At 40.8% G+C, this 24,208-nt stretch overlaps 1 protein-coding gene across 1 annotated transcript in view; it reads left to right on the plus strand.

Annotated features, from left to right (window-relative positions):
• The window catches only part of TUBGCP3 (tubulin gamma complex associated protein 3), a 932,421-nt gene that overhangs the window by 559,125 nt on the left and 349,088 nt on the right, over positions 1-24,208 (plus strand). The window contains exon 9 of the mRNA XM_053705469.1: positions 1,193-1,359. Coding sequence (XP_053561444.1) covers positions 1,193-1,359 — 167 coding nt within the window. The remainder of the gene's footprint in view (positions 1-1,192; positions 1,360-24,208) is intronic.

Below are 24,208 nucleotides of genomic sequence, written 5' to 3' on the forward strand. Positions count from 1 at the left end.
TTCCGCCACCTTAGTAATACAGACGCCCCGCAAAGTAGCAATTAGATATTGTCAACTATACATCTCTTTTTATTATTTTTCTTGTTTGCACTTACAATATGAAAGGATGGATTAAAGATATTAGAGAAAAATAATATATATTAGATTACTGCAATGCCAAAAAATCTGGTTAGTCCGAAGCTTTTGGAACAGATCTTTTGGGTAATTAGTTTCCCCAAATATTTGTCTGCTGCTCTATTTAAAATGTATGCTATATATTTGTGTAACATTAGCATTGTGTCATTTAATTAATGTAAATGTTCCTTTGCTACAGGTGAAAAAAGTTAACTTGTAGCATTATACTTACCTCTAGCTCTCTGGAGATCTGCGTTAACCTTGATCTTTCGTCTCAGAGACAACTTTAACTCAGACTCTGGGATCCACCGTACTATGCTTCAGACAGAGCATGCAATTTTAAGCAACTTTCTAATTTACTCCTATTAACAATTTTTCTTTGTTCTCTTAGTATCTTTATTTTGAAAGCAGTTATTTAAGCTTAGGAGCTGGCCCATGTTTGGTTTCGCACTTGGGTAGCGCTTGCTGATTGGTGGCTAAATGTAGCTACTAATCAGCAAGTGCTACCCAGGGTGCTGAACCAAGAATTGCCCTGCTCCTTAGCTTACATTCCTGTTTTTTCAAATAAAGATTCAAAGAGAACAAAGGAAATGAATAATAAAAATTAAAATTGCATGAAAGAAAAAAAATTGGGTTTCATATCCCTTTAACGTGGCCTGGACTCTGAGAAGCAGGATTATGTTTATCAAGGCTTTCTCGGCATGCTAGAGGTATGTAACCATTTAAAGGTAATTTAAAGAAAACTAATACTGCCACATTTTGTCCGTATTTTTTCTAAATTTCATTGGTGCATTCATTCTGATATTCGTTTAAATATAATAATAAAAATGCTCCAAACAATGCTGTTAAATTAAATTATTTTACAAATATTGGTAAATGGAATTGTTTTTGACATTGTCCTATTGAGCCCGCCTAAATGCATCATTCTTCCACATGCTCAATATTTCTAAGTTGCAGGTACTTACATGTGTAAGGTTTACAATTTAAATTGAGACAGACCTGTATCTAGCATATCTGGAAATAAAACTGCATTATCAAAAAAAGTATTTTATTTTAGTTTATGTAATTTCTTATCTAGGAAGAAAAGGTGGAGAACTGGCCTCAGCGGTACATGCATACACCAAAACAGGAGATCCATACATGCGTTCACTGGTGCAGCACATTCTTGGTTTGGTCTCACATCCGATACTTAATTTTCTTTATCGCTGGATATATGATGGAGAGTTAGAAGACACTTACCATGAGGTACATTATATATATATATATATATTGGCTTTAAATCAGCTACTGTGGTCTTTGGTTAATGGTCACTGTTTTTGACCATGAAGTTGTGAGCCTCTGCTTTTCTGTTTCATCTTTACATTCGTTGGGTCATTCTGTTAGCTCACAAGTATCCCATGACACATTTTGATGTGGAAAGCATTTTAAATATTTATTTACTTTATGTTGAAAGTAACAATTTTTTATACAAGTCAGATCTGCCAAATTTTGTTTCAATTTTGCTTTTAATAACTATTGATAGTGTTTTAGAGATTTATGAAATAACATTTTGTGTCTGCTTAACATGTTTGAGATGTTATATATAAATGTTTAGTTATGTGCAGTAAAACAAAAAAAATCAATATACCTTCACTTTTTATTCTGTCCCCCTTTTCTGTAATTAAACTGTAAAGGTTGACTTCCTAATTCCCTTGTCTTTTTATAAAGATATTTCACACAATGTGCTCTCCCTAATAAAGCGCTGCCATGGTAAGTGGTAAACCTGTAATGGTTAGGCAAGAAAAATACCCGCCTTCCACCAACTGGCAAGTAGCTGTGCCAGAGTGGTAGCCCAGTTAGAGGCTGGTATGTAAAATAAAAATAAATAAACAAATTGCAAAATGGTAAACCTTTGTAAAATGATGGATGATGGTGCCCTGAGCTTAAGATTGTGTTAATATTGCAAAAAGATAATAAAGTTCTAGTACTTGTGTATAAAATAGTTTGCGTTGGGGGTTAGAAGATGGGTGTCTTTTAGGGTCTTTCCGCCTCTAGTTCTTCTTCCAAGCGTGATCTCCAAAATCATCATGGAACAATCGTTTGTGTTGCTGGTGGCTCCAGTATGGCCACACAGGTTTTGGTATGCGGATCTTGTTCGGATGTCCAGTTGCCAACCTTGGCCACTTCCGTTAAGGCCGGATCTACTGTCTCAAGGTCCATTTTTCCATCAGGATCTCAAATCATTAAATTTGAAGGTATGGAAATTGAACACTTAGTGCTAAGTCATAGAGGTTTCTCTGACTCAGTGATTAATACTATATTACAAGCTCGTAAATCTGTCTCTAGAAAGATTTATTATCGAGTTTGGAAGACTTACATTTCATGGTGTTCTTCTCACAAATTCTCTTGGCATTCATTTAGAATTCCTAGAATTTTACAGTTTCTTGAGGATGGTTTGGATAAAGGTTTGTCAGCAAGTTCCTTGAAGGGACAAATCTCTGCTCTTTCAGTTTTATTTCACAGAAAGATTGCTAAACTTCCTGATATTCACTGTTTTGTACAGGCTTTAGTTCATATTAAGCCTGTCATTAAATCAATTTCTCCTCCTTGGAGTCTTAATTTGGTTTTGAAGACGTTACAGGCTCCTCCATTTGAGCGTATGCATTCTTTGGACATTAAACTACTTTCTTGGAAAGTGTTGTTCCTTTTGGCTATCTCTTCTGCTAGAAGAGTTTTCGAGCTTTCTGTTCTTTCTTGTGAATCTCCTTTCTCTTGTTAAGTGTATCCAGTGCACGGATCATCCATTACTTGTGGGATATTCTCCTTCCCAACAGGAAGTTGCAAGATAATCACCCACAGCAGAGCTGCTATATAGCTCCTCCCCTCACTGCCATACCCAGTCATTCTCTTGCAACTCTCAACAAAGATGGAGGTAGTAAGAGGAGAGTGGTGTATTATAGTTAGTTTCTTTCTTCAATCAAAAGTTTGTTATTTTTAAATGGTACCGAAGAGTACTATTTTAACTCAGGCAGCATTAGAAGAAGAATCTGCCTGCGTTTTCTATGATCTTAGTAGAAGTAACTAAGATCCACTGCCGTTCTCACATATTCTGAGGAGTGAGGTAACTTCAGAGGGGGAATGGCGTGCAGGTTATCCTGCAATAAGGTATGTGCAGTTAACATATTTCTACGGATTGAATTTGCTACAAAAATGCTGCTGATACCGGATTAATGTAAGTTAAGCCTAAATACAGTGATTTAATAGCGACTGGTATCAGGCTTATTACCAGAGATACATACTCTTATAAAAAGTGCAATATAAAACGTTTGCTGGCATGTTTAATCGTTTTTATATATGCTTGGTGATAAAACTTATTGGGGCCTAGTTTTTTTTCCACATGGCTGGCTTGATTTTTGCCTAGAAACAGTTTCCTGAGGCTTTCCACTGTTGTAATATGAGTGGGAGAGGTCAAAAGTGCGCAGCTAAAATTACAGACAGAGACATTCAGCTTCCCTCTGCATGATACAGGACATCTCTGAAGGGCTCAGAAGTCTTGTTTGAGGAGGGTAACAACCACAGTAGACCTGTGGCAGTTGTGACTAATTTTAAAAACGTTTTTTTAATTTATTATTCCGTTTTGGTTTTAAGGGGGTTTGCAAGTGGGTGCAATGCTCTGCTAACTTGTTACATACACTGTTAAAATTTCGTTAGTGTAACTGCCTTTTTTCACTGTTATTTCAAATTTTGTCAATTTGTTTTTCTTAAAGGCACAGTAACGTTTTTTATATTGCTTGTTAACTTGTTTTAAAGTGTTTTCCAAGCTTGCTAGTCTCATTGCTAGTCTGTACAAACATGTCTGACACAGAGGAAACTACTTGTTCATTATGTTTAAAAGCCATGGTGGAGCCCCATAGGAGAATGTGTACTAAATGTATTGATTTCACCTTAAACAGTAAAGATCAGTCTTTATCTATAAAAGAATTGTCACCAGAGGGTTCTGTCGAGGGGGAAGTTATGCCGACTAACTCTCCCCACGTGTCGGACCCTTTGCCTCCCGCTCAAGGGACGCATGCTAATATGGCGCCAAGTACATCAGGGACGCCCATAGCGATTACTTTGCAGGACATGGCTGCGATCATGGATAATACCTTGTCAGCGGTATTAGCCAGATTGCCTGAATTAAGGGGCAAGCGCGATAGCTCTGGGGTTAGACGAGATACAGAGCGCGTAGATGCTGTAAGAGCCATGTCTGATACTGCGTCACAATATGCAGAACCTGAGGACGGAGAGCTTCAGTCTGTGGGTGACGTCTCTGACTCGGGGAAACCTGATTCAGAAATTTCTAATTTTAAATTTAAGCTTGAGAACCTCCGTGTATTGCTTGGGGAGGTGTTAACTGCTTTGAATGACTGTGACACAATTGCAGTGCCAGAGAAATTGTGTAGACTGGATAAATACTATGCAGTGCCGGTGTGTACTGATGTTTTTCCAATGCCTAAAAGGTTTACAGAAATTATTAGTAAGGAGTGGGATAGACCCGGTGTGCCGTTTTCCCCCCCTCCTATATTTAGAAAAATGTTTCCCATAGACGCCACTACACGGGACTTATGGCAGACGGTCCCTAAGGTGGAGGGAGCAGTTTCTATTTTAGCAAAGCGTACCACTATCCCGGTTGAGGACAGTTGTGCTTTTTCAGATCCAATGGATAAAAAATTAGAGGGTTACCTTAAGAAAATGTTTATTCAACAAGGTTTTATTTTACAGCCCCTTGCATGCATTGCGCCTGTCACTGCTGCGGCGGCATTCTGGTTTGAGGCCCTGGAAGAGGCCATCCATACAGCTCCATTGACTGAAATCATTGACAAGCTTAGAACACTTAAGCTAGCTAACTCATTTGTTTCTGATGCCATTGTTCATTTGACTAAACTAACGGCTAAGAATTCCGGATTCGCCATCCAGGCGCGTAGGGCGCTATGGCTTAAATCCTGGTCAGCTGACGTGACTTCAAAGTCTAAATTACTCAACATTCCTTTCAAGGGGCAGACCTTATTCGGGCCTGGGTTGAAAGAAATCATTGCTGACATTACTGGAGGTAAGGGTCATACCCTTCCTCAGGACAGGGCCAAATCAAGGGCCAAACAGTCTAATTTTTGTGCCTTTCGAAATTTCAAGGCAGGTGCAGCATCAACTTCCTCTGCTTCAAAACAAGAGTGAACTTTTTCTCAATCCAAGCAGGCCTGGAAACCTAACCAGTCCTGGAACAAGGGCAAGCAGGCCAGAAAGCCTGCTGCTGCCTCCAAGACCGCATGAAGGAACGGCCCCCTATCCGGCAACGGCGTGGGCAAGAGATGTTCAGGATCCCTGGGCGTTGGAGATCATATCTCAGGGATATCTTCTGGACTTCAAAGCTTCCCCTCCACAAGGGAGATTTCACCTTTCAAGACTATCTGCAAACCAGATAAAGAAAGAGGCATTCCTACGCTGCGTGCAAGGCCTCCTAGTAATGGGAGTGATCCATCCAGTTCCGCGGACGGAACAGGGACAGGGGTTTTATTAAAATCTGTTTGTGGTTCCCAAAAAAGAGGGAACCTTCAGACCAATTTTGGATCTAATGATCTTAAACAAATTCCTCAGAGTTCAATCATTCAAGATGGAAACTATTCGAACCATCTTACCCATGATCCAAGAGGGTCAGTACATGACCACAGTGGACTTAAAGGATGCCTACCTTCACATTCCGATTCACAAGAATCATCATCGGTTCCTGAGATTTGCCTTTCTAGACAGGCATTACCAATTTGTAGCTCTTCCCTTCGGGTTGGCTACAGCCCCAAGAATTTTTACAAAGGTTCTGGGCTCACTTCTGGCGGTTCTAAGACCGAGAGGCATAGCGGTGGCTCCTTATCTAGACGACATCCTGATACAGACGTCAAGCTTCCAAATTGCCAAGTCTCATACAGAGATAGTTCTGGCATTTCTGAGGTCACATGGGTGGAAAGTGAACGAAGAAAAGAGTTCTCTATCTCCTCTCACAAGGGTTTCTTTCCTAGGGACTCTTATAGATTCTGTAGAAATGAAAATTTACCTGACGGAGTCCAGGTTATCAAAACTTCTAAATGCTTGCCGTGTTCTTCACTCCACTCCGCGCCCTGCGATGGCTCAGTGCATGGAGGTAATCGGCTTAATGGTAGCGGCAATTTACATAGTGCCATTTCATGCCTGAATCTCAGACCGCTGCAATTATGCATGCTCAGTCAGTGGAATGGGGATTACACAGATTTGTCCCCTCTACTAAATCTGGATCAGGAAACCAGAGATTCTCTTCTCTGGTGGTTATCTCGGGTCCACCTGTCCAAGGGTATGACCTTTCGCAGACCAGATTGGATGATTGTAACAACAGATGCCAGCCTTCTAGGTTGGGGTGCAGTCTGGAACTCCCTGAAGGCTCAGGGATCGTGCACTCAGGAGGAGAAACTCCTCCCAATAAATATTCTGGAGTTAAGAGCAATATTCAATGCTCTTCTAGCTTGGCCTCAGTTAGCAACCCTGAGGTTCATCAGATTTCAGTCGGACAACATCACGACTGTGGCTTACATCAACCATCAAGGGGGAACCAGGAGTTCCCTAGCAATGTCAGAAGTCTCCAAGATAATTCGCTGGGCAGAGTCTCACTCTTGCCACCTATCAGCAATCCATATCCCAGGTGTAGAGAACTGGGAGGCGGATTTTCTAAGTCGTCAGACTTTTCATCCGGGGGAGTGCTCAATTGGTTCATCGTTGGGGCAAACCAGAACTGGATCTCATGGCGTCTCACCAGAACACCAAGCTTAGTTGTTACGTATCCAGGTCCAGGGACCCAGAAGCGACGCTGATAGATGCTCTAGCAGCTCCTTGGTTCTTCAACCTGGCTTATGTGTTTCCACCGTTTCCTCTGCTCCCTCGACTGATTGCCAAAATCAGACAGGAGAGGGCATTGGTGATTCTGATAGCGCCTGCGTGGCCACGCAGGACCTGGTATGCAGACCTAGTGGACTTGTCATCCTTTCCACCATGGACTCTGCCTCTGAGACAAGACCTTCTCATACAAGGTCCTTTCAATTATCCGAATCTAATTTCTCTGAGACTGACTGCTTGGAGATTGAACGCTTGATCCTATCAAAGCGTGGCTTCTCCGAGTCAGTCATTGATACCTTAATACAGGCACGAAAGCCTGTCACCAGGAAAATCTACCACAAGATATGGCGTAAATATCTTCATTGGTGTGAATCCAAGAATTACTCATGGAGTAGGGTTAGGATTCCTAGGATATTGTCCTTCCTCCAAGAGGGTTTGGACAAAGGATTATCAGCTAGTTCTTTAAAGGGACAGATTTCTGCTCTGTCTATTCTTTTACACAAGCGTCTGGCAGAAGTTCCAGATGTTCAGGCATTTTGTCAGGCTTTATTTAGAATTAAGCCTGTGTTTAAACCTGTTGCTCCTCCATGGAGCTTAAACTTGGTTCTTAAAGTTCTTCAAGGGGTTCCGTTTGAACCCCTTCATTCTATTGATATCAAACTTCTATCATGGAAAGTTCTTTTTCTGATGGCTATTTCCTCGGCTCGAAGAGTCTCTGAGTTATCTGCCTTACATTGTGATTCTCCTTATATGATCTTTCATTCAGATAAAGTAGTTCTGCGTACAAAACCTGGGTTTTTACCCAAGGTGGTTTCTAACAAGAATATCAATCAAGAGATTGTTGTTCCTTTATTATGTCCTAATCCTTCGTCAAAGAAGGAACGTCTTTTGCATAATCTAGACGTAGTCCGTGCCTTAATGTTTTACTTACAAGCTACTAAAGATTTTCGTCAAACATCTAACCTGTTTGTTTTTTACTCTGGACAGAGGAGAGGTCAAAAGGCCTCGGCAACCTCTCTTAGTTTTTGGCTTCGGAGTATAATCCGTTTAGCCTATGAGACTGCTGGACAGCAGCCCCCTGAAAGGATTGCAGCTCATTCTACTAGAGCTGTGGCTTCCACCTGGGCCTTTAAAAATGAGGCCTCTGTTGAACAGATTTGCAAGGCTGCGACTTGGTCTTCGCTTCATACCTTTTCAAAATTTTACAAATTTGATACTTTTGCTTCTTCGGAGGCTGTTTTTGGGAGAAAGGTTCTACAGGCAGTGGTTCCTTCCGTTTAAGTTCCTGCCTTGTCCCTCCCATCATCCGTGTACTTTAGCTTTGGTATTGGTATCCCACAAGTAATGGATGATCCGTGGACTGGATACACTTAACAAGAGAAAACATAATTTATGCTTACCTGATAAATTTATTTCTCTTGTAGTGTATCCAGTCCACGGCCCGCCCTGTCCTTTTCAGGCAGGTCTAAATTTCAATTAAACTACAGTCACCACTGCACCCTATGGTTTCTCCTTTCTCGGCTTGTTTCGGTCGAATGACTGGATATGGCAGTTAGGGGAGGAGCTATATAGCAGCTCTGCTGTGGGTGATCCTCTTGCAACTTCCTGTTGGGAAGGAGAATATCCCACAAGTAATGGATGATCCGTGGACTGGATACACTACAAGAGAAATAAATTTATCAGGTAAGCATAAATTATTTTTTTCTGATTTTTCATCAGGATAAGGCGGTTTTGCGGACTTCATGTACGTTCTTACCTAAGGTTGTGAATTCTAACAACATTGATTGAGAAATTTGTTGTCCCTTCCTTGTGTCCTAATCCTAAGAATTCTTTGGAAAAATCCTTACATTCTTTGGATGTTGTGAGAGCTTTGAAATATTATGTTGAAGCTACTAAAGATTTCAGAAAGACTTCTAGTCTATTTGTTATATTCTCTGGTTCTAGGAAAGGTCAGAAGGCTTCTGCTATTTCCTTGGCTTAGTGGTTAAAGCTTTTGATTTTTCAAGCTTATTTAGAGTCGGGTCAGGCCCCGCCTCAGAGAATTACAGCTCATTCTACTAGATCAATTCGTGGGCTTTTAAGAATGAACCTTCAGTTGATCCGATTTGCAAAGCGGCAACTTGGTCCTCTTTGCATACATTTAATAAATTCTACCGTTTTGATGTATTTGCTTCTTCAGAAGCAGTTTTTGGTAGAAAAGTTCTTCAGGCAGCTGTTTCAGTTTGATTCTTCTGCTGATGTTTTAAGTTTTTCTTTTCTTTATGAGAATAACTTATATTTTGGGTTGTGGTTTAATTTTTCAGCATATGGATATTGTTTATTTTTATCCCTCCCTCTCTAGAGACTCTTGCGTGGAGTTCCACATCTTGAGTATTTGATATCCCATACGTCACTAGCTCATGGACTCTTGCCATTTACATGAAAGAAAACATATGTTATGTAAGAACTTACCTGATAAATTCATTTCTTTCATATTGGCAAGAGTCCATGAGGCCCACCCTTTTTTATGGTGGTTAAGATTTTTTTGTATAAAGCAAAATTATTTCCAGATTCCTTTGTTGATGCTTTTTACTCCTTTCTTTATCACCCCACTACTTGGATATTCGTTAAACTGAATTGTGGGTATGATGAGGTGTGTATTTATAGGCATTTTGAGGTTTGGGAAACTTTGCCCCTCCTGGTTGGATTGTATATCCCATACGTCACTAGCTCATGGACTCTTGCCAATATGAAATAAATGAATTTATCAGGTAAGTTCTTACATAAATTATGTTTCTCTTGTAAGGTGTATCCAGTCCACGGATTCATCCATTTCTTGTGGGGTATTCTCCTTCCCAACAGGAAGCTACAAGAGGATCACCCACAGCAGAGCTGTCTATATAGCTCCTCCCCTAACTGCCACCTCCCAGTCATTCTCTTGCAGCTCTCGACAAGGGAAGCAGCTAGAGAGATGTGGTGCATTAATGTAGTTTATCTTCAATCAAAAGTTTGTTATTTTCAAATGGTACCGGAGTTGTACTATTTTAGCCTCAGGCAGAAAGTTGAAGAAGAGTCTGCCTGTGGTCTTTGATGATCTTAGCAGGTTGTAACTAAGATCCATTGCTGTTCTCACACATAACTGAAGAGATGGGTAACTTCAGCTGGGGGAATAGCGTGCAGGGTCTCCTGCTCTGAGGTATGTGCAGTTTTAAATTTTTCTAAAGAAATGATAAGCTAGAAAATGCTGACAATACCGGATTTATTTAAGGTAAGCCTGATTACAGTGATTTAATAACGACTGGTATCATGCTTGCTGTAAAGGGTAATATTTTTATTATTTACTCACATTACTGAATAGATATAACGTTTGCTTGAGGTGTATAAACGTTTATTTCATATTGGTGGTAAAACTTTATTCCGGGGCCCAGTTTTTCCACATGGCTGACTAGATTTTGCCTAGGGATAGTTTTTTAAGGCCCTCTCACTGTGAGTACAGGTTGGGAGGGGCCTATTTTCCATTAGTGTTTGCAGCTTGAGACATCCAGCTTCCCTGAAGGAGTCCCCTGAACATATAGGACCTCTCTAAGGGGTTTTTGTGCCTTCCAAAGTCGTTGTATGGGCAGGTAGGACCACAGTAGAGCTGTGGCAGTTTGTTGTGACTGTTTAAAAACGTTTATATTGTTTTTTTGATCCGGTTTTGAAACTAAGGGGTTAATCATCCATTTGCAAGTGGGTGCAATGCTCTTTCAGCCTATTATACACACTGTAAAAATTTCGTAAGATTTACTGCTTTTTTCACTGTTTTAGCAGTTTCTGTGATTGTTTTTTTCTCTTAAAGGCACAGTACTGTTTTTATTTTTTGCTTGTTCACAGTTATTAAAGTGTTTTCTAAGCTTGCTAGTCTGTTTAAACATGTCTGACATAGAGGAAACTCATTGTTCATTATGTTTAGAAGCCATTGTGGAACCCCATTTTAGAATGTGTACCAAATGCACTGATTTTACTATAGATTACAAAGACCATATTCTGGCTTTAAAAAATTTATCACCAGAAGAAATTGACAAGGAGGAAGTTATGCCGTCTAACTCTCCCCACGTGTCAGATCCTATAAATCCCGCTCAGGGGACGCCAAGTACATCTAGCGCGCCAATTGCGTATACCTTGCAAGACATGGCGGCAGTTATGAATCATACCCTTACAGAGGTATTATCTAAACTGCCAGGATTGCAAGGAAAGCGAGACAGCTCTGGGACTAGAATAAATACAGAGCTCTCTGACGCTTTAGTAGCTATCTCTGATACACCCTCACAAATATAATGAAGCTGAAGCAGGGGAGCTTCAATCTGTGGATGATTTTTCTGATTCAGGGAAGATACTTCAATCTGATTCTGATATGTCTTCATTTAAATTTAAGCTTGAACACCTCCGCGTATTGCTCAGGGAGGTTTTAGCAACTCTGGACGACTGACACTATTGTAGTCTCAGAGAAATTATGTAGATTGGATAAATACTATGCAGTACCTACTTACACTGATGTTTTTCCAATCCCTAAAAGGTTTTCTGAAATTATTACTAAGGAATGGGATAGACCAGGTGTACCGTTCTCTCCCCCTCCTGTTTTTAAAAAGATGTTTCCTATAGACGCCGCTACACGGGACTTATGGCAGACAGTCCCTAAGGTGGAGGGAGCAGTTTCTACTCTAGCTTTGCGTACCACTATCCCTGTCGAGGACAGTTGTACTTTTCTAGATCCAATGGATAAAAAATTAGAGGGTTACCATAAGAACATTTTTATTCAACAAGGTTTTATTCTCCAGCCTCTTGCATACATTTCCCCAGTCACTGCTGCCGCGGCTTTCTGGTTTGAGTCCCTAGAGGAGGCTCTAAAGGTTGAAACCCCGTTGGAAGATATTATTGACAAGCTTAGGGCCCTTAAGCTAGCCAATTCATTTGTTTCTGACGCCGTTGTTCATTTAACCAAGCAAAGTCTAAACTTCTCAACATTCCCTTCAAGGGACAGATCCTATTCGGGCCTGGACTGTAGGAGATCATTTCTGACATCACTGGAGGAAAAGGTCACGCCCTTCCTCAAGACAGGTCCAACAAATTAAGGACCAAACAGTCTAGTTTTCGGCCCTTTCGAAATTTCAAGAGTGGCGCAGCTTCAACTTCCTCTAACACAAAACAAAAGGGAACTTTTGCCCAGTCTAAGCCGGTCTGGAGACCTAACCAGGCTTAGAACAAGGGGAAACAGGTCAAGAAGCCTGATGCTGCCTCTAAGACAGCATGAAGGAGCAGCCCCTGATCCGCAAACGGATCTAGTAGGGGGCAGACTCTCTCTCTTCGCCCAGGCTTGGGCAAGAGATGTCCAGGATCCCTGGGCATTGGAAATTGTGTCCAAGGGTTATCTTCTGAAATTCAAAACCTCTCCCCCAAAAGGGAGATTTCTTCTCTCACTTTTATCTGCAAACAAGATAAAGAGAGAAGCATTCTTACATTGTGTTCAAGACCTCCTAGTTATGGGAGTGATCCACCCAGTTCCGCAGGAGGAACAGGGACAAAGGCTTTTATTCAAATCTGTTTGTTGTTCCCAAGAAAGAGGGAACATTCAGACCAATCTTAGATCTCAAGATCTTAAACAAATTTCTCAGAGTCCCATCCTTCAAGATGGAGACTATTCGAACCATCCTTCCTATGATCCAGGAGGGTCAATACAGGCACTACCAGTTTGTGGCTCTTCCCTTCGGGTTGGCCACGGCACCAAGAATCTTTACAAAGGTTCTAGGGTCCCTTCTAGCGGTCCTAAGGCCGCGGGCTATAGCAGTAGCTCCTTACTCAGACGACATTCTGATACAGGCGTCGACTTTTCAAGTTGCCAGGTCTCACACGGACATTGTTCTGGCATTTCTGAGGTCGCATGGGTGGAAAGTGAACGAAGAAAAAAGTTCTCTATCCCCTCTCACAAGAGTTTCCTTCCTAGATTCTGTAGAAATGAAGATTTACCTGACAGAGGCCAGGTTGTCAAAACTTCTAAATTCCTGCCGTGTTCTTTATTCTACTTCTCGCCCTTCAGTGGCTCAGTGTATGGAAGTAATCGGCTTAATTGTAGCGGCAATGGACATAGTGCCGTTTGCCCGCCTACATCTCAGACCGCTGCAACTCTGCATGCTCAGTCAGTGGAATGGGGATTACACAGATTTGTCCCCTCTACTAAATCTGGATCAAGAGACCAGGGATTCTCTTCTCTTTTGGTTATCTCGGGTCCATCTGTCCAAGGGTATGACCTTCCACAGGCCAGATTGGACAATAGTAACGACAGATGCCAGCCTTCTGGGCTGGGGTGCAGTCTGGAACTCCCTGAAGGCTCAGGGCGTGTGGACTGAGGAGGAGACACTCCTTCCGATAAACATTCTGGAACTAAGAGCGATATTCAATGCTCTTCAGGCTTGGCCTCAGCTAGCTTCGGTCAGGTTCATCAGATTTCAGTCGGACAACCTCACGACTGTAGCTTACATCAACCATCAAGGGGGAACAAGGAGTTCCCTAGCAATGTTGGAGGTTTCAAAAATAATTTTATGGACAGAGGTTCACTCTTGCCATCTATCAGCTATCCATATCCGAGGAGTAGAGAACTGGGAGGCGGATTTTCTAAATCGACAGACTTTTCATCCGGGGGAGTGGGAACTCCATCCGGAGGTGTTTGCACAGTTGATTCAACTTTGGGGCAAACCAGAACTGGATCTCATGGCGTCTCGTCAGAACGCCAAGCTTCCTTGTTACGGGTTCAGGTCCAGGGATCCCAAGGCAGCGCTGATAGATGCTCTAGCAGCGCCTTGGTCTTTCAACCTGGCTTATGTGTTTCCACCGTTTCCTCTGCTCCCTCGTCTGATTGCCAAGATCAAGCAGGAGAGAGCTTCTGTGATTTTTATAGCTCCTGCGTGGCCATGCAGGACTTGGTACGCAGATCTGGTGGACATGTCATCCTTTCCACCTTGGTCTCTGCCGCTGAGGCAGGACCTTCTACTTCAAGGTCCCTTCAAACATCCAAATCTAATTTCTCTGCGTCTAACTGCTTGGAGATTGAACGCTTGATTTTGTCAAAACTTGTTTTTTCCGAGTCGCTCATTGATACCTTAATTCAGGCTCGAAAGCCTGTCACCAGGAAAATCTATCTTAATATATGGTGTAAATATCTTCATTGATGTGAATCCAAGGGTTACTCATGGAGTAAAGTCAGGATTCCCAGGATATTGTCTTCTCTCCAAGAAGGATTGGAGAAGGGATTGTCAGCTAGTTCCTTAAAGGGACAGATTTCTGCTCTGTCTATTCTTTTGCACAAGCGTCTGGCGGATGTTCCAGACGTTCAGGCGTTTTGTCAGGCTTTAGTTAGAATCAAGCCTGTGTTTAAACCTGTTGCTCCGCCATGGAGTTTAAATTTAGTTCTTAAAGTTCTTCAAGGGGTTCTATTTGAACCTCTGCATACTATAGATATCAAGCTTTTATCTTGGAAAGTTCTGTTCTTGGTAGCTATCTCTTCGGCTCGAAGAGTTTCAGAGTTATCTGCCTTGCAGTGTGATTCCCCTTATCTGATCTTCCATGCAGATAAGGTAGTTTTGCGTACCAAACCTGGGTTTCTTGCTAAGGTGGTATCCAATAAGAATATCAATCAAGAGATTGTTGTTTCGTCACTGTGTCTTAATCCTTCTTCAAAGAAGGAACGTCTATTACACAATCTTGACGTGGTTCGTGCTTTAAAGTTTTATTTACAAGCTACTAAAGATTTTCGTCAAACATCTGCATTGTTTGTTGTCTACTCTGGACAGAGGAAAGGCCAAAAGGCTTCAGCAACTTCTCTTTCTTTTTGGTTAAGAAGTATAATCCGCTTATCTTATAAGATTGCTGGCCAGCAGCCTCCTGTAAGAATTACAGCTCATTCCACTAGAGCGGTGGCTTCCACATGGGCCTTTAAAAATGAGGCTTCTGTTGAACAGATTTGTAAGGCGGCGACTTGGTCTTCGCTTCATACTTTTTCTAAATTCTACAAATTTGATACTTTTGCTTCTTCGTAGGCTATTTTTGGGAGAAAGGTTTTACAGGTAGTGGTGCCTTCCGTTTAAGCACCTGCCTTGTCCCTTCCTTCATCCGTGTCCTTTAGCTTTGGTATTGGTATCCCACAAGTAATGGATGAATCCGTGGACTGGATACACCTTACAAGAGAAAACAAAATTTATGCTTACCTGATAAATTTATTTCTCTTGTGGTGTATCCAGTCCACGGCCCGCCCTGTCATTTTAAGGCAGGTGTTTTTTAATTTTTAAACTTCAGTCACCACTGCACCCTATAGTTTCTCCTTTCTCTTGCTTGTCTCCTGTCGAATGACTGGGAGGTGGCAGTTAGGGGAGGAGCTATATAGACAGCTCTGCTGTGGGTGATCCTCTTGCAGCTTCTTGTTGGGAAGGAGAATATCAGACAAGTAATGGATGAATCCGTGGACTGGATACACCACAAGAGAAATAAATTTATCAGGTAAGCATAAATTTTGTTTTTTGTGACAGGAGACTAGGGGTTAATACTGTATGATAGTATACCCTGTAGAATTTGCTCATGTGTTTAGAGGCAATTTAGGGGTTAATAATATATCTGATATTTTATTTCCTATTGTTTTTTATACTCCTTGGAATGAACTTTAAAAGGGTTAATACATTTTGGTTTTAAAGAGCTCAATACCTTTTATCAGCATACCGTATATAAACTTTCAAAATGATGTTTGGATACTCGTTTTCTCAGAGTAAATTAGAGATATTGCTGCTCAATTCTATTGAGCTTGCCCTGTATGTGTTTCAGTGGCTGCAGAATCCAACTGCCATTTGCATCTTTTAGGTACACCATTTCTGTGCTTAATGTATATCCAGGCTAGGTCACTCAAGTAAACATAACTCTTTTCTGGACAACTGGAATGAAGCGCGATATTAGCTATTTCATGCTTCATTTCCAGCCAATGCTATGTCTTTACCTCCTTACTTGACTTGTGAGGGAGTGCGGCGCTATTTTGCGGCCTTCGTTTAGTCCGGTCATGTGACCCTGCCTCTTCAGTGTCTCCGACTGAGATCGGAACTGCAGGTTAGCAGCTTGGTCTTTAAGAGAGCTTGCGAGTCTAAGTTCACTTGTGTTTAACTCAGCCTATAATACACTAATCTTTGGTACAGGAGGATATAAGAGAATTTAGACATTTTGTTTATTCTCCTATGTCAATGTTTATTTATTAAAGGGTTTATAAATTAAGCCATTTTTCTACTGTATGCTATATTGTGTTAAAAATAATAAAACATACCACCGTAGTATAGTGGTAAGTGTCCTAGAGGGGTTGGAATTCAATCTGGACTAGGATGTGTTTCGTCCTCCTTAAGATGAGTGATTGGGGACTTATGTTCTAGTTTTTTTAAACAGAGGCCTGTTTTTAATGTATATATAATTGCTTTTACGGTGACAGTATTCACTAATGAAAACATTTATTGTTCAGGGTTGAAACAGTGGTCTGGTCCTATGAATCAAATGTTTATTGGCTTGAGGAACAAATTGTTTTTACTTAGCCTCTTTCCCTCATATTTGAATATATCTTTTTAAATAAAGATATTTTTCGACTAAGTATAAGTTTAGACAAATTAAAATGTCTGTTTTTGTCTGTGCCGCTTATTTAGCAAGAGCTATTGAGTACAGATAAGTCTGAGCCTTATATCTCTCAGGATGATGCCGTTCAGGCAATTCCACAGCTTCTCCTTTAATGTCCCAAGCCTCTATGGCGTCACATGCAGTGCCCTGCGCTTCCTCTCAATCCTCTGGTGTGTTTGCTTACAGATTTTGCAGCTAGTAAGGTTTCTGCTCCACTTTCTGCTACCCAGGCTGCTCTCCCAAGTTTTGGTGAGGATTCGCTGGTAGTTTCTAAGGGTGACATCTCAGATTTGGATAGTATAATTCCTTTATATGTTCTGTCTGAGCAATGCCTTGCCTTATTAGACTTGCTGTGCAATCCCGCCGGGCATTGTGGCCGATAGCTTGGTCAGCTGAGAAGCCTACCCGTGGCTTAGTGGTAAAGCCTAGGCTTTATAGTTCTTCAGTTGCATGTTAAACATTTTATGTTTCCTTTCAAGGATGAGACCTTGTTTGGACTTGGTCTGACTGAATTATCCTCTGACTTTACGTGAAGATTTTTCTCCCACACATCAAAAGAGTAAGACTAAAGGAGAGTTTTCCTTTTTCCTCTTTCTACAAGTTCAGTCATGTCTTTTGGAAGATGACCAATCTTGGTCCAATCTAAGATTTCCCCTTAGTTCCAGTCCCAGTCTGGGAACGGGATCCATGTATTTACCTCAAGTTTTTCATTTTCTGACATTCAAAGCATTATCCTTATCATTTGGTTCAAGAGGGCCTGTTCATAAGGAACATAGACCTGAAGGATGTGTATTTATTGCTCCCATGATTCAAGGTCTTCTCAAGTTTGAGTCTCATCATCATAGAAACACTTTTGGGTCTTGGGGTATGGCAAGGGTGCTTTTCTGGACAATATATGGTTCAGGTTTTCTCCTTCCTTCAAGCATTCTCTCTTTTAAGAGATCTTGCCCAATCTTTTTTCCATAGATGGGGCACACTGGCGTGGCCTAGTGGTTAGCTCTGATGCTTCTGGAATGGAAGGTTGTGAGTTCGAATATGAAGCTTAAAAAGAGTTCCCTTGTTCCTTTCAAAAGGGTGATTTTTTTTGGGAGGACCTTAATACATTCTCTATCTTGGAGAAGATTCTATCATAGGTAAGCTAATCAAGGATTTATTCCTTTTCCTCTCTCTGCTGTCTTTGTTCCGGCCAACAGCAATCTCTAATGGTCCGGTTGATAGCTTAACCATCTTGCAATCAGAGGGTTGATTTTGAATCTAGATGCAGTTGATTTCCCCTTCGCTTTTCAGTGATTCTATATATGGAGGGAATTGGTCTGATGCTTTCCATGGACATCATTCCCTTTTTGCTATTTTCCATACAATGGAGATCTTTCTGATCTGTCTTAGGAGATAGATCTAGATCAATCATCAAGAGATTTTCTTCCGTGGTGGTTTTTCAGGAGTCTCTGTCTCATGGCGCATGCTTCTGGAGACATTCATGGGTGATGTGATCATGGACGCCAGCCTACTAGGCTGGGAAGCAGTCTGGGACTCATTTAAGGCATAGAAGTGTCTGCCTTCTTCTTTAACATCTTGGAGTTGAAAGAGATTCGCATTGTTCTGAGGGCTTGGCCTCAGTTGTCTTTAACTTGGTTCCAGTTGGTCTAGGTCTCCTCAGTGGCTTACGTCAGTGGCCTTGCTGTCTAAAGCACTGTATTAAACCTACAGTCTCCTTGGAGGCGTGGGCTCGGTTCCCACCACTCCAGTATCCAGTTAACTATGCAGTGCATGCACATTATTTAATACAGAGGGACTCTGAGTTCCTTAGTCATAGGAGGTGACTTGGATTGTCTATGAGTGGGAGCTCACGATTGTTGTTTATCTTCCACTTTCCAGGGGTGGACAACTAGAATTCGGATTTCTGAACAGACAGAAATTCATCCGGGGAGTGGAACTCTCCATCCGGAGGTGTTCTCCGGGTAAACCTTTTGAAGGCATTTCGGCAGAACGCCAAAGATACAGTTCCAAGATACATTTCAAGATCTAGTGATCCGCAGACCGTTCTGATGTTCTGGTGGTGTTTCCTGGGATTTCAATCTGGCATCCCTGTTTCCTCCGTTTGTTTTCTTTCACGAGTTATTGTTCGTGTCGAACAGGAGAGAGCATCAGTAATTCTGATAGCTCCTTCGTGGCCTCACAGGATTGGGTATGCAGGCCTAGCGGAGATATCGTCTCTCATCTTGGAGATTTCTTCTGAGGAAGGACCTTCTAATTCAGAGTCTTTTCCTTCACCCAAATATCATTTCTTGGAAGCTGACTGCTTGGAGATTGGACGCTTAGTTCGGTTTAAGCGTGGGTTTATGAGTCGGACTTTGAGACCAGGTTTCTGACTTGTAGACTGTTTCTTGAAACATTTACTATAAGATATGGGGTAAATGTCTTTATGGTGTGAATCCGTAGGCTACTCTAGAAGTAGGGTCAGAATTCTTAGTATTTTGCCCTTTCTGCAGGAAGTACTGCAGTTTTGTCAGTCAGTTCTCTGAAGGGTCAGATTTCTGCATTATCTTTTCTTGCTGCATAAGCGTCTGGTGGACGTGCCAGATGTGCAACATTTGTTGTCAGGCCTTGGTCAGAATCAGGCCTGTGTTTAAGTCTGTTGCTCCTGGGAGCCTTAACTTTTGTTCTTAAAGTTTTGCAGCAAGCTCTGTTTCAACCATTGCATTCCATAGATATTAAGTTGTTATCTTGCAAGGTTTTGTTTATTTTTGCTATCGCTTCTGCTCAGAGAGTGTCTGAACTCTCAGCTTTGCAGTGTGATTGGCCTTATCTTTCATGCCATTGAGGCGGTCCTTTGTAATAAGTTAGGTTCCTTTCTAAAGTAAATTTAAATCAGGAAATTGTTGTTCCGTCTCTTGGTCGTAGTTCTTCTTTTCTAAAGAACGTTTGTTGCACAACTTGGCGGTTGTGTGTGCTTTCCAATTTTATTTACAGGCGACTAAGTATTTTCTCGTGTCTTCTGCCCTGTTTGTTTGTTTCTCTGGGAAACATAAGGGTCAGAAAGCTTCTGTTACTTCTGTTTCCCTCTGGTTGAGAAGTATAATTGGTATTGCTTATGAGACTGCTGGGCAGCAGTCTCCTGAGAGAATTACAGCTCATTCCACTAGGGCTGTCTCTTCTTGGGTTTTCAAAAATAACGCTTCTGTGGAATGGACTTGCAAGGTGCAACTTGGTCTTCTCTACATTCCTTGCCAAAATTTTGGATTAGATTGTTTTGCCTCAACTTAGGTTATTTTGGGAGAAAGGTTCTTCAAGCAGTGGTGCCTGTTTAGGTTACCTGTCTTGTCCTCCCTAATCATCTGTGTCCTCTAGCTTGCGTATTGATTCCCAACAGTAATTGATGATTCGGTGGGCTTATCGTGTCTTAAGAAAGAAAACAAAATCTCTTTATGGGACTCTTTGAGGAGGTGTATATTCACCAAGCGGACTTTGGGGCGAGCCTGGTATTCTATGGCCGTTATATAGATGACCTTTTGTTTATATGGAATGGCAATCTTGAATCAGCAGAATCTTTCATTTCACATCTTAATAACAATGATATGGGAATCACTTTCACAGCCAATATACAAACTGACTCAATAGAATATTTAGATCTAGTACTCTGTTGGGGACCCAGTCTAACTATAACATCCAAAACGTTCTTTAAGGATGTAGATAGCAACAGCTATCTAGAATACCACAGTAACCATCATAGAAGTTGGATTAACAACGTCCCATATAGTCAGTTCAGACCCATTAGGAGAAACTGTTCAGAATATCAAACTTTTCTGGAACAAAGTCAAATTTTATACAATAGATTCATGGAAAAAAGTTACCCAGCCCATATTTTAGATCAGGCCCTAACGAAAACCAAACTTTTAGATAGAAATAAAATATTACTTAAGAATAAAAATACCAATCCAACAATGGATAAAACAACTGATCAAAGTAGCACTATGTTCATTACTCAATACAATAATAGTTTTCACAAAATACAACAGATAATTTGCAAACACTGGCACGTCATTCAAAGGGACCCCGTACTGAAAAGTATTGTACAGGATAAACCACGAATAGTCTATAGGAGAGCTCCGACTTTGAGAAGTAGACTTGCACCGAGTAAAATAGTTAAACACATACAACAGAGATCTAAAGACAATAATAAAATTAAGAAAGGCATTTTTGGTCTACAGGGAATTTACAAGTGTGGTAAAACCGGATGCATTTCCTGTCAATACATCAAATTTGGTGCAAAACTATTCAAGTCTCATACCACTGGGGAAATTTTTCCTATGCAGGGTTTCTACAATTGTGATTCCCTTTTTGTTATATATCTATTGGAATGTGTATGCGGCCTTCAATATGTTGGCCGCACCTCCAGAAAGGCCAAAACAAGGTGGGGCGAACATTTTCGTAACTGTAAAAATTGCAAGAAATCAAAAATCAAACATAGTGTCCCCAATCATTGTTTAACAAAACATCAAGGCAATCCTTACATTTTCAAATATTTACCTATAGATTTTATCCCCAAGTCTTCAGATTACAACAGAATCAATAAACTCAGACAACGAGAAACCTTTTGGATTTTTAAATTAAAAACATTGTTTCCTGAAGGTCTAAATGCAAATCTGGATTTAGCAGCCTTCAATTAAGGTTTCTCAGAACCCAATTTTCTGATCTACTTTATTATAAGCCATCACAATTTCATATCTTATCCTTATTATTTTAAGCCTTGATTGATAGACTCAAATCTCTGTGCAGTAAGGTATAGAATCACCACCATCATCACTTATCTTTCCAACATTCACTTATTATTTGCCCATTTTTTCGTTAATATCATGTTGTTTTTATTATTATTTATTATTTATTATTTTTTATATTATTATTATATATTTTTTATATATTTTTTATTTTTTCATCATTTATTCATTCCTTTTACGAGATATACTTATGGACAATATCATTGCCCATATTAACAACTTTTACTGGGTTCCAAGTTTTTCCTCCTCATTTGAAGCCATAATAGATAGATTAAATCTCCGTACAACTAGGTATAGAATCACTAGCATCATCACCTATCAGTCTAATATCCACTGCCCTCACTTTCTTATAATAATCACCTACAATTCGCCATTTTGTGTTAATATCATGTGGTTTTCAATTTTTCTTTCATTTTACCAGATGTACATATATGGATAATATCATTACCCATATCAACAATTTTACTTGGTTCTAATTTTCTCCAACATAGGTGTGTCCGGTCCACGGCGTCATCCTTACTTGTGGGATATTCTCTTCCCCAACAGGAAATGGCAAAGAGCCCAGCAAAGCTGGTCACATGATCCCTCCTAGGCTCCGCCTACCCCAGTCATTCTCTTTGCCGTTGCACAGGCAACATCTCCATGGAGATGGCTAAGAGTTTTTTTGGTGTTTAAATGTAGTTTTATTCTTCAATCAAGAGTTTGTTATTTTAAAATAGTGCTGGTATGTACTATTTACTCTGAAACAGAAAAGAGATGAAGATTTCTGTTTGTAAGAGGAAAATGATTTTAGCAACCGTTACTAAAATCGATGGCTGTTTCCACACAGGACTGTTGAGATGAATTAACTTCAGTTGGGGGAAACAGTGAGCAGACTTTTGCTGCTTGAGGTATGACACATTTCTAACAAGACTTGGTAATGCTGGAAGCTGTCATTTTCCCTATGGGAACCGGTAAGCCATTTTCTTAGTTTAGTATAAGAATAAAGGGCTTCACAAGGGCTTTAAAGACTGGTAGACATTTTTCTGGGCTAAAACGATTACATTATGAGTATATTTAATGGATGTTATCTATAAATAGTTCTTTTAATCTTGGGGATGTATTAAAAAAAACGGCAGGCACTGTATTGGACACCTTTTTCACTGGGGGCCTTTTCTAGGCAGAGCCTCATTTTCGCGCCACTAATGCGCAGTTGTTTTTGGAAAGCAAGGCATGCAGATGCATGTGTGAGGAGCTAAGAACCACTGAAAAAGCTTATAGAAGGCGTCATTTGGTATCGTATTCCCCTCTGGGCTTGGTTGGGTCTCAGCAAAGCTGATACCAGGGACTGTATAGGGGTTAAATGTAAAAACGGCTCCGGTTCCGTTATTTTAAGAGTTAAAGCTTTCAAATTTGGTGTGCAATACTTTTAAGGCTTTAAGACACTGTGGTGAAATTGAACAATTCCTTCATACTTTTTCGCATATTCAGTAATAAAGTGTGTTCAGTTTAAAATTTAAAGTGACAGTAACGGTTTTATTTTAAAACGTTTTTTGTGCTTTGTTATCAAGTTTATGCCTGTTAACATGTCTGAACCATCAGATAGACGATGTTCTGTATGTTTGGAAGCCAAGGTTCCTCCCCATTTAAATATATGTGATGAATGTGACTTAGTGTCCGGACAAAGTAGGGACAATGATGCCACTGATAATGATGTTGCCCAAAATGATTCCTCAAGCGAGGGGAGTAAGCATGGTACTGCATCATCCCCTTCTATGTCTACACCAGTCTTGCCCACACAAGAGGCCCCTAGTACATCTAGTGCGCCAATCCTTCTTACTATGCAACTATTAACGGCTGTAATGGATAATTCAATTAAAAACATTTTGTCCAAAATGCCTACTTATCCGAGAAAGCGCGATTGCTCTGTTTTAGATACTGAAGAGCATGAGGACGCTGATGATAATGGTTCTAATGTACCCTCACGCCAATCTGAAGGGGCCAGCAGGGAGGTTTTGTCTGAGGGAGAAATTTCAGATTCAGGAAAAATTTCTCAACAAGCTGAACCTGATGTTATTATTTTTAAATTTAAATTGGAACATCTCCGCGCTCTGCTTAAGGAGGTGTTATCTACTCTGGATGATTGTGACAATTTGGTCATTCCAGAGAAATTATGTAAGATGGACAAGTTCCTAGAGGTCCCGGTGCCCCCCGATGCTTTTCCTATACCCAAGCGGGTGGCGGACATTGTAAATAAGGAATGGGAAAGGCCAGGCATACCTTTTGTTCCTCCCCCTATATTTCAAAAGTTATTTCCTATGGTCGACCCCAGAAAGGACTTATGGCAGACAGTCCCCAAGGTCGAGGGGGCGGTTTCTACTCTAAACAAACGCACTACTATCCCTATAGAAGATAGTTGTGCTTTCAAAGATCCTATGGATAAAAAATTAGAGGGTTTGCTTAAAAAGATGTTTGTTCAGCAAGGTTACCTTCTACAACCAATTTCATGCATTGTTCCTGTCACTACAGCAGCGTGTTTCCGGTTCGAAGAACTAGAAAAGTCGCTCAATAAAGACTCTTCATATGAGGAGGTTATGGACAGAGTTCAAGCACTTAAATTGGCTAATTCTTTTATCTTAGACGCCACTTTGCAATTAGCTAGATTAGCGGCGAAAAATTCAGGTTTTGCAATTGTGGCGCGCAGAGCGCTTTGGCTAAAGTCTTGGTCAGCGGATGTGTCCTCCAAGAACAAATTGCTTAACATCCCTTTCAAAGGTAAAACGCTATTTGGCCCTGACTTGAAAGAGATTATTTCAGAC

This window comes from Bombina bombina, chromosome 3, assembly GCF_027579735.1.
Source record: "Bombina bombina isolate aBomBom1 chromosome 3, aBomBom1.pri, whole genome shotgun sequence".
NCBI classification, from domain to species: domain Eukaryota; kingdom Metazoa; phylum Chordata; class Amphibia; order Anura; family Bombinatoridae; genus Bombina; species Bombina bombina.